General features: G+C 38.4%; 1 protein-coding gene across 1 annotated transcript; it reads right to left on the reverse strand.

Annotated features, from left to right (window-relative positions):
- Positions 1-2,262: 2,262 nt before the first annotated feature.
- Positions 2,263-10,372, reverse strand: trafd1 (TRAF-type zinc finger domain containing 1). The gene is made up of 12 exons (XM_033972251.2): positions 10,141-10,372; positions 9,095-9,163; positions 8,884-9,019; positions 8,689-8,742; positions 7,981-8,371; positions 7,538-7,804; positions 7,290-7,354; positions 4,853-5,128; positions 4,381-4,513; positions 3,404-3,560; positions 2,667-2,718; positions 2,263-2,517 (listed from the first exon to the last, which is right to left on the reverse strand). Exons 2-12 carry the CDS (start codon positions 9,127-9,129, stop codon positions 2,479-2,481), a joined length of 1,605 nt encoding a protein of 534 aa, XP_033828142.1. The 5' UTR covers positions 9,130-9,163; positions 10,141-10,372; the 3' UTR covers positions 2,263-2,478.
- Between the last annotated feature and the right edge of the window lie 1,545 nt (positions 10,373-11,917).

Genomic DNA, 11,917 nt, shown 5'->3' on the forward strand with positions numbered 1-11,917 from the left:
CTTTTCTGCATTGTCAACTCTGGCGTTATTATATTTAACATGAATACGGTATTGAGATAGGAAACAGTAATACATCATGGTACTCATTTCATGATACTATCACGTTATTACGCAATAGTATCACGTTAAAATGTTATACTGCTGATTTTGAATGAATTTGTATGAATTGTCCCCATTTTTAGTCAGTGCAGAGAAGTTGGTGGAGATAGGTGGTAGGTAAAAAGAAAAATTCTCTGAGCACATAAATGCTGATTTTACATAACATGTCCCCTTAACTATACAATGTATTATTGGAGTGATCTATATTTTTGTTACTTCTTCTGTTGCCAATGGCTCAAAAATGATCCAACAGCCTCTCTTTGCATTGGCTGCGAACTTAAGTTTTTGCTTTAGTCTAGCAAACTAGCATAAAACCCAATAACCAGCACAGCACACTCATTCTTGTGATTCAGAACAGTGGCCATTCTTTGTTTTTTAACCAACTGAACATGTTGTTGATGTGGTGATGACAGCCAGTGACTCTGACGATTCGTAATGTTACTGCTCACGATAAAAACCATGGCTGCGGTCACTGCGAAACCCCCCAAATACAGCAACTCCCAACCCACAGATCTGACAAGTTGATAGGCTAAAGACCTACGAGCTTGAGTCCTTCCACCATCCATTCCTTCCCTGTCCTCTCTGCCTTGCTTATGCCTATTTTGGTCATCTTTCCTCTCGTCTATGTTTGACTCTTGATCTTCAGAACTAATGGATGCTTCTGCTTTTTGTTCTTCTCACTGTGGAATTTCAGAAGGAGCCTTATTCTTGTTGGAATCATGAAGTTTTTCCTTTCCGCTGTTTAAACATTCAAGAGTGTCAAAGAATACGTCCTCACTCTGTGCGTCTTCTGTGTGATCTTGTTCTAAATCAGTGTCATTTCGCTCATCAGAACTTCCAGAACTGACTGATGTCTCAGAATCATTTGGTTTTGGGTTGGTAGCACTGATGTGCTTGTGTATTTCTTCTCCACTGTTTAAACTGTCGAGAGCATCAAAGAATACCTCCTTACCATCCCCTTCGCTTGCATTTTTGTCTTGTCCTAAACCAATGTCCCTTCTCTCATCACTAGCACCTTTAGAACTGACCGATGTCTCAGAATCATTTGGTTTTGGGTTGGTTCTAATGTCAATATCTTCTCTTGAAGCTACAGCATCGTAACACTCTTTCGCCGTATTGATGTTTTCAGCTCCACTAAAACCAACAACAGCATCTGAGTCCAATTCTGGACTGAAGATAGTAGCATCAAGGACATATGATCATTCTCTGAACAAATTGAAGGGATGATGCGTGTTTCTGCTGCTCTAATTTCAGATTCCAAATTTTATATTAGAAATTGCACAACATAACCTTGGACCTAGTAAATGTACTTATAAAATACTATACTATAAAAATTAGTCATTCAGTAGATATTTTTCTTGGTGAGATGAAGTTCCTCCAAACATAAATGGGGCAAGAATGGGACCTACAGACTTTGAAAATAAATGTTTTATGGTTACTTGTTTTAAATTCAGTTAACAATTGAATGAACTATAATTAACAACACATGAGACTATTTTAGACTAGTTCCACAACCAGGCCAACCATGTCCCAAAAGGTCTAAGCCAGGCATGGGCAAACTACGGCCCGGGGGCCACACACGGTCCTTTAGGTTTATTAATCCCACCCAAAAGACGTGAACAAATGATATCAAAATAGGTAAGGGTAAACCTTGGTACCTTGGGTAAACCTCAAAGTTTTTCTGCTGTGTTTATTTTACTGTATTTTAATAAATTATTAATTTAATGAATACATTAGGAAAATAATTTGTACAATGAGCCTTGCTTTGCTACATGTTACCAAATCTCTAATGTAATATATATTCCTGGCCCGGCCGCTCTGTCAAATTTTAGAACGGATTGTGGCCCGAAAGTCAAAAAGTTTGCCCACCCCTGGTCTAAGCTATGGTCCTCATAAAAACACTGATGTGCATCCATATAATTCTACTTTATATATCCATTTAGAGGTTACAAAATGCATTATTGCAAGTAAATACAATTTATATTTTTTTATCACAATGACAATGACTGTTTGAATTATATAAAAACAAAAATAAGTAACAGTATACAAAAAATCATAATTTTTTTGTAAATAACTAAAAGCATTGTCATATACCTTTGATAAGCCCTTTTTGATAATAATAAAAGTGCTTGAGTGGAATGGGAACACTGACAAGACTATAAGAAGGAATGAAAGCTTCAATCCCAGTCATTTTAGGCTGGCAACCATTTTGGTAAATGGTGGCGTGCTTATTAAAAATACACAGATACAAGATGAATGTGTGTGTGATCTGATGTCCACTGTAATTAGGACAATAATGCAGGCACTTCTTTAGAATGGGGGGCGTTATACTTTTTAAATGGGGCAAAGGTTTATATAAAAAGTTTAGTTGAGTCCAGCTCACTCGCTCTGTGGCTTTTCATTCTGCTTCTTGGGCAACTGCAACGAAACAAAAAGTATAAACACCCAGAACAATTCAGGTTTAAAATATGTCTATCAAGACATCTTGTTTCCTGGCAGGTCTAACCCCTGCATCCCTCTACTCATATTCACAAATTAATCTGTAAACATCAAGCAAACAGCTGTACCTTTGTTGCGTGATTCCTTCGGTTGTCCCACCCCTCTTTATTTTCTGCTCGCCTGCAAGTATAAAGTTGCGCTTTAGAATTACAATAAAAGAGAGATATAATATTTCATAGATTTAACTGATTTTAATTTGATTACTTTTATACTTTGCAGATGTCATCAACATTCCCTGGAAAGGGTGACTCTAATCGGGGGCACTGCTCTGTCTGAGACTCTGCTAGACTTTAATCTGAGCTTTGTTTTAATACAATATGACCAGAAAGAGCTGGCTTAGTTGGAACTTCAACAGGTAAGCTGATTTGTGATGTTAAACAAATTACAGTCATGAGCTAGCTAGCATTAGCCAACAGTTTTTCAGTCAGTCAGTCTCACCTTTTTGTTGAAAAACAAACTCCTAAACAAGACCATGTCCAATTGTATTAATCACAGGCTCCTGAAAATGTGTTTAAATCCATTTTTGTATTTTTTTCTTGAGTTTTCAGACAATCTAAAAACACATCTGGCAGCAGTGTTTGCAGTGACATCACCCTGGAGGGGTGCTCAAAACATTTAGTATCAAGTATAATAATCAATAAATGTTTTAAAATACATGATCATAAAGACAAAATAGACAATAATTAAGGAATACAGTTGATACATTCAGTAAATTTGAGAGGGTGTATGAACAACTCTAAACGTTTTAAATCCTACCCCTAGTTCTTCTGCACATCATAAACTACCTCTGTGTAGTATATCTTACCCCCTTTGAGATACAGCTCCCACGCTCATATCTCCTTCGCAAAGAGCCTGGTCACTGTTGGAGGGTTTTCTGTGTCTGTGCGCTCTGTGAGGAGGCCACACACTGGGCTCTGCTGATGTGTCCTCATCAAATTGGAAAAACTCATCCGGTACGTCTGCTGTAATGAAGAAGAACAACTCAGTAGGTTTGTCCAATGATGGCCTCACTTTAAATCACTGTTAACGAGCTGGTAATATTGATGCTTCATAGTGACAAGTGAAAGCTATTGCTATTTTGCAGTGACATCACACTGGGGAGGTATTGCATGCATGTCTATGGAAGAATGTTCAGCAGTTACTATGGTGACACAATGCGCACATAAGCTTGATTTAAAGTGTCTAAATCATTTTTTTTTTATTTTCCTTGAGTTTTCAAACACATTTTCAGGAGCCTGTGATCAATACAAGCATACATGATTCTGTTTAGGAGTTTGATGTTCAAAAAAACGTTGGCTAACGTTATTTGAGAGGAACTTGTACATAATCAGCTCATCTAGTTCCATCTAAATCAGTTCATTATGGTCAGATTGTGCTGTAAACTATCAATTTATGATTCAGTTTTCAAATGCATATTCAGAGTTTAGTGTTGGCATCTGCTCAAAAGTAATGGTTAAAATATGTATAAAAATACATGCACTTTTTCTGGTGAAGTATCCGCCAACTGCTTTTCTCCATAGAGATGTTATCGCTTTAGGGGCATAAAAACTATCCAGATTACATTGTTATTTTCAATTACAAATGTTTTATTTCACTAAAATATCTTGAAAAACTTGCAATCTTATGAGAACGAGCTTGCCTCTACATAGATCTGACATGTAACCTGACCTAGTGGCATCACTGGCTTTGCTACATGTAGATAGAAGAGTTTAATCCCATTCTATGAGGTAGAACAATAACATCTCTATGGAGACAAAAAGTTACAAAGGAATTACTGTTTACCTTGGTGTTTTATCCTTCTAGAAGAGTCTGGAGATTTGAGGGCCATGTCCTTAGAAGAGTTCAGTGGTTTCTTATTAGATGTTGTCATATTATTCAGTTGGAGAGATGCCTGAGGCCGCATGTCACATTTATCCTGTTCACAAAGAAAATATCAAAATAAACATATGATATCAAAAATTCCCTTTTTAGAGGAATAGTCATGCATAAGCCCATTTGGAGGCAATAATGTAACCCTCCAAACCCTTTTGCTAATGCAGTATCAATATGTGATATTATACACATTATACATGAAAAATATTACATAGAGAATACATTAAATGAGACACAAACTGCTTCCATTTATATCTATCACATCACTAAAAACACTGCATCAACCGGTCTGTCAGTCTCATCCCACACCCTTTGCTCCCATTAATTACAAATAGTTCATTGTGGCAGGGTTATCACTGCATATATATGAAATGTGCCTCACCTGATGATGAAAGACCACAGCCTCCTCTAGGGCGACTCCACAGAACTCACAGGGAATAAGAATGTCTCCCTCTAGTGGGCTGGCAGGGGGGCTGTAGGACGGGGACAGCGGCCGGGGGTACTCGGGGAATGAGGAGAACATGGAGGTCAGACGGTTGGGTTGACTCAGGCTTTTGAAGACAAATCCGGGGTTGTCCTGAGGCGTCCTGTCCTCTCTGGGAGGAGAAGAGCCATGTTTACTGAAGGAGGCAAAGGCGGAGGCTGGACTGCAGCCAGTCTGTGGAGAAACATGATAGGGACAATACAGGCAAGTCAGAAAGATGGCAGAATTATTCACACTGCTCAGTACTGAATCACAGCTTATGTCTGTAGTACAACCATAGTGTTTGGATTCAGTCAAACAAAGCTGAGGCTAGCAGTTACAGTGAGGCAAATGGGTATTTGAACACCCTGTGATTTTGCAGGTGCATGTCCACTGTGAGACACATAATCTAAAAAAAAATCTGGAAATCACATTGTATGATTTTTTAAATAATTTATTTGTATGTTACTGCTGCAAATACGTATTTGAACACCTGTCTGTCAGCTAGAATTCTGACCCTCAAAAACCTGTTAGTCCACCTTTAAAAAGTCCACCTCCACTCCACTTATTATCCTAAATTAGAAGCACCTGTTGAGGTCGTTAGCTGCATAAAGACACCTGTCCACCCCATACAATCAGTAAGACTCCAACTACTAACATGGCCAAGACCAAAGAACTGTCAAAATGCACAAGAGACAAAATTGTAGATCTTCACAAGTCTGGAAAGGGCTACAGGGCAATTGCCGAGCAGCTTGGTGAAAAAAGATCCACTGTTGGAGCAATTATTGCAAGCTCTCACCTCGTGGGGTCTCAATGATCCTAAGAAAGGTGAGGAATCAACCCAGAACTACACGGGAGGAGCTGATCAATGACCTGAAAAGAGCTGGGACCACCGTTTCCAAGGTTACTGTTAGTAATACACTAAGATGTCATGGTTTAAAATCATGCATGGCATGGAAGGTTCCCCTGCTTAAATCAGCACATGTCCAGGCCTGTCTTAAGTTTGCCAATGACCATTTGGATGATCCAGAGGAGTCATGGGAGAAAGTCATGTAGTCAGATGAGACCAAAATAGAACTTTTTTGTCTTAATTCCACTTGCCGTGTTTGGAGGAAGAAAAATGATGAGTACCATCCAAAGAACACCATCCCTACTGTGAAGCATGGGGGTGGTAGCATCATGCTTTAGGGGAGTTTTTCTGCACATGGGACAGGGACTGCACTGTATAAAGGAGAGGATGACTGGGCCCATGTATTGCGAGATTTTGGGGAACAACCTCCCTCCCTCAGTTAGAGCATTGAAGATGGGTCATGGCTGGGTTTTCCAACATGACAATGACCCGAAGCACACAGCCAGGATGACCAAGGAGTGGCTCCGTAAGAAGCATATCAAGGTTCTAGAGTGGCCTAGCCAGTCTCCAGACCTAAACCCAATAGAAAATCTTTGGAGGGAGCTCAAACTCTGTGTTTCTCAGTGACAACCCAGAAAACTGACTGATCTAGAGAAGATCTGTGTGGAAGAGTGGGCCTAAATCTAAATCTAAACCTGGTGAAAAACTACAGGAACCATTTGACCTCTGTAATTACAAACAAAGGCTACTGTACCAAATATTAATGTTGATTTTCTCAGGTGTTCAAATACTTATTTGCAGCAGTTAAATACAAATAAATTATTTTAAAAATCATACAATGTGGTTTCCAGATTTTTTTTTAGATTATGTCTCTCACAGTGGACATGCACCTGAGATGAAAATTTCATACCCCTTCATGATTTCTAAGTGGGAGAACTTGCAAAATCACAAGCTGTTCAAATACTTATTTGCCTCACTGTATAGGGGCAAATTTGGAGCGGAGTTCCATATTTGGAATTCTGAGTGCGAGTATCATAGCAACCAAAGAGCCAATCTTGAGCGAAGCTTCTCATCCACACTGCTGATTTGGCAGGGGACAGGCATTTAGCAATGCTGTCAATCAAACCTGTTGCTAACCCTAGCAAGAACGACCTGAAGTAAAGAAGGCATCTGATTTGTCACTTATTAATGTTCATATCTTGAATTACAGATACAAAAGTAAAAAAAAAAAAAGAATTCCATGATCATGTAGAGCGAGTTAATACGAACATTTTAAGACCAGAATGATGAGCCTGACAGCAACATTTACAGAGGGAGAGGTGCGACAGTTTTCAAATGTAACTGGAGCCAGAAGCGCGCCCATAATCACTTCCTATTTGGAACGCGGCGCCTAGCAGGTTAGGTATGTCCATTTATATATACAGTCTATGAGTACAACACAAATCAACAGTTAAAGAAGCTATAAACATAATCAAAGAAAAAACAGAGCTATTGCAAGTGACCAACCTGGTGCAAGATGAGGTCCTCTTCAGGAAACAGCTCCTCACAGAATTCACAGGGCAGCATGATCTCTGTGGACAGGAATGACCAGGATTATAAGCACCTACATGTTGATTGTCAATGAAAGGGAACTAAATTCACAAGCTAAGAATTAATTTTGCCAACCAATAAAGTAAAATACTATACTGTGGAAAAAATAAAAGGCATGCATAAAATAGACTTTGATGAGCCTCAAACGCCTCCTATGGTCTGACCTGCTGAGCCCTGGTCCGGCCCCCCTCCTGCTGTGGAGGAGCTGCAGATAGTGGGAGAGCTGTCTGAGGTGCTGGCTGGTCTCTGATCCCAGATGGAGCTCCAGGGGCTGGGCTGTCCCACTCCAGCCCCTCCAGCTCCTCCTGCCTCACTGTCGCTCTGGAGGCTAAGGGCCAGCATGTAGTCCAGACCAGAGGAGTCCTCATCCAGTACGTTCTGTTGGAGCCAGAGCCTGCTGCTGTGAGATTCAAAGTCACTGTTCTCCAGCACTGCAAAAACAACATGTGAAGGGTGCAGATGAGTTCATCTATCAAGTGAAATACACAAGACAGTTTATTCACTTCATAAAGACTTTCAATGAGAGCCCTTGAAATTACTAACCTGATTAGCACCATTAGCCTGATTTGTTTTTGTGCTAATCTGATGATGACAAAATTAGACTTACGGTGGTTCAACATATTCCTTGGAGCAGAGTTCTTCCAGTCAGGAGGAGCATATCTGTTGACGTTCTCAGCTGCACTGATGTTGTTGTTCTTGGGACCTCGGTCCTGAGCGCGCAGGTGATTCCGGATGGAGTGTGATTCAAACCAGGATGCAGGGAGCTGGGGTTCTCCTGGAGGGGGGCTGGCCCTGCTGTTGTTCCTCTCCTGGGGAGGGGTGAGGTTGCCACAGAGAAAAGGGTGGATGGCCTGATCCCTCAGCATCACATTGCACCTGCATCGTGGACAGGGCTCTGTGCGAGTGCCGCAGTACTCCTCGTGTTCTTTAGACTGGCTGAAGACTAGCTCCAGGTCGCAGTATGGGCACGGCACCAGACGCTGAGGACATTCAGCGGTCTGAAACCAGGTAAAACACTCATTAAACATAATCACATACAGTTTGTTACTCAGATATGTATAGTGCAAATCTAAATCTGGCCCTGCAGCTGTATGCATAGGTCCTCAGGGTTCTGACTGAATTAGTCCAGTATAACCTGAACTAACCTCTTAGTAATAAAATCTGAGTTTGAGGCATGTCGTTCCAAGCCTGGATAAAGGTGTGGTTGCCAAAGGGGTTCACAGCATTGTGAATGGACTAACTACTGTCCAAAGGCTATTTATTTTGCTATACATAATACATGCCAATAAAAAACACATTAAACAAATATTAATACCTGATGGACGTCAAAGAGCTTTTTATCAATCTTCAGGCCACACTTGCACAAAATCTGAAATTAAAGCAAAAGTGTTGTCACTGTTTATTGTAATGATTACTACAGTACTTATATAGTTCTCCCTAGTGATCTGATAATTGCACAAGGACATTCCACATTACATGATGATGATGAATCATAAAACTTGCTCCTTGCCTGGGAGTGCTCCTGTTGCTTGTGGCTGTGCAGGTCTGACCGGGGAACAGGCTCCTGGCACACGTCACACAGAGCAATGTTCCGGTGACAGTGGATCTCGTGAGTAGTAAAGTTTGCTTCAGGAATGTCATGTTTGCTACAAAAGAGAGATATTTCACTCCGAGCAGCAGTGCAGCCTTATCATATACTCACTCATGGTATGTGTCCTTACCAGTTTCCACAAAACTGTGTATTTTCATCTGCCATGCTTGAGTTTTCCAAGAAATGTAGATGTGATTTCCTATAAAACAGCAGAAGTTAAAGCATACTGATGATCAATATATTTTTCTTATTCTGACTTGGTTTGGTGGGATAGTACCTGTGGTGAATATTTTAAGGTGCAGTTTATGAAGAAAAGATTAAAAAAAAAAATAGCACCAAGTTCTAAAATGGAATCTCTCTAGGTCATAAACTGTCCATCCAAAATCCAGAGACAATTTATATACACAGGGAGGGCATTTTTCTCACACTTTATTCATTTAACATAACAAAGGTGTTGTCATTTACTTTTAATATTGTGTATCAAAATGTTTATCAAGTTTATCAAAATGGCAAAAAGATTAGAATGAATTATATATATATATATATATACACACACACACACATGATATATATATATATATACACACACATGATTATATATATATATATACACACACATGATTATATGTATGTGTGTGTGTGTGTATATATATATATATATATATATATATATATATATATATATATATATATATATATATATATATATATAATCCAGTTGTTAATTATGTTTTAGAAAAAATTGTCGTATGCACTATAAAGGGTTTAGTTGACTAAACTCTTCATAACCCTTTATAACCCTTTGATTTGACAAAGTTACTATCTAACTTTGTCAAATCAAACAATGACAACTTAATATAGTATACACAATAGAGAGCAAAAATGTATTTAACCCAACTTATAAAAACTTGACAAGTTTTTTTTTTCATATTTTAAGATGATGGCCCAAAAAATAAATTACATTTTTACTAAAACGTTAGCAACCAGTAAAGATAAACTGACAGCCTAGATATGTATTTGTTATTAGCTGTTTTTAGCTCCTTTGGCCTATTTTAATATAAACCAACACCTTTCAGTTTACCTTAAAGGGTTATTTGGGGTTTTATAACGATACAAAACATCCGGTAGCACTTGTTTGGTTTATTACACATTAGCAACCAGCCACAACAGACTTACCGTTAGCAAACACCGCTTAGCAGCTAGCGGTTAGCACATTAGAGTTGCTAAAAAGAGGGATTAAACTAAAAACGATAAAAGATCATTCCACTTCCGACCTCAAAAACTATCCGCTAAATGTTACTGCATGTCGGTCAGTCTTTCGCGGTGTACGGGCTATCATGCAGTTAAAATGAAACTAAACTGACTTGACTTGAGCCCGACATACCAGAAAAAAGCACCCTCTTCACGCCTCAGGCAATCCGAACACTTTTCCCCGGATTTGTCCCACAGGCCGGTCACAAAGAAAGAAAAGGAACAAAGCGTGAAAACAAATTATTATAAGCTTTTAATTATCCGTGCACACAGCATGAATTACTTAAGACTGCCGGTAGTTCGCGGTGTAATTACAGGTGAACAAAACCTGCAAGTCAAAACTCGGGAAAATATCATTGGTTACTTCAATGCTCTCTACATAATTTACGAGTTTTGCAACACTCATTGAGCCACAAATGATTTGCTTAGCTAAATTGTGTATGCGTGTTACTGTTAACACCACCAAACTTGATCTGTCTATTTAATTTTTGTCAAAATCCGAAGAATACTTCATATCTTCTTATCCAACCGCAACCGTCAACTAAACTTGGGAACATAATCACATATCTTGTGTGACAAAAGATTTCATAATTCATAATTTAGAAAACAGACATATAGGCCTACATTTCACTTTAAACTAACTGTTAAAGGTCCATAAACAAGTTTATTATAAGGGAAAACTAGGTAAGTCAAAAGTATTGAAATCATATATTAAACAACATTAAAATTTGTATCAAAAGTAGATACTCATTTGAGCAAGTATTGATGCTAAAAATATGTTTCAGAACAAACGTAAGACCACATAGACTAGTATACGCCCATGGACCACTATGGAACTACACAGATATAAAGCCACATGGGAATTTAAAAGAAAGTACTACCATTTAATGTTGAAAATCACATTCTATTGTCTAAAGAAAGAGGATTTTTACTATCACCTTGGTATCTGAATTGGTAATGAGTGTCAAGTATATTCCTGAGTATCATAGTTTGCAGACTTTGTTTATTGCCACGTAAACAGCAGATTGAAAAATACATGAACAAAAAAATGACCAAGCGTAGCAAACTTTCAGTGTATTTATTTAAGATGTATATTCCAATACTGTCGTGTCACACATTTTACAAGAATCAAGGCACAGATTGTGTCAAACATTTCTTTTCAGAATGCATCATGTATACCCTTGTTTCTTACCCAGTGAAGATTGGACCATTTTTTGAAAATATATAAAACTAGTCATTTATTTCAAGCCCTTGCTCCTTATTCAATTGAAAAAACAAAACAAAAAGTAAATTCTACAATGCAATTTTAAATTGAAACCTTGTGTCAGATATAAACAATCAAGTGAAAAAACAATGCATCTTTAAAAAAATAAAAAGTAAAAAAATAAAAATAAAAAATAAAATAGACTAGTCATGCAAGGTAACTGAAAACTGGAATTCTAAGATACAGTCGACAGACTGTTTGTGAAGTGGGAAAAGGAAGAACTGCAGGGGTTGTTTAAGGCGATGGTAGAGATGGTCTGATGTGGGTCTTTTTTGGGAGGATACAGGTATTTGTTTTGCTGTTATGGACGATAACTGATATTAAACATAGGCCTGTCATTATATTCACTATATCGTCTTATCGTTCTATATAGGAAAGTTGGAATATAAGTTTTTGGTAGGGGCAATATTTATCATGTGTACATTTTCTTTGCACTAC

This window comes from Periophthalmus magnuspinnatus, chromosome 9, assembly GCF_009829125.3.
Source record: "Periophthalmus magnuspinnatus isolate fPerMag1 chromosome 9, fPerMag1.2.pri, whole genome shotgun sequence".
Classification (NCBI taxonomy): domain Eukaryota; kingdom Metazoa; phylum Chordata; class Actinopteri; order Gobiiformes; family Gobiidae; genus Periophthalmus; species Periophthalmus magnuspinnatus.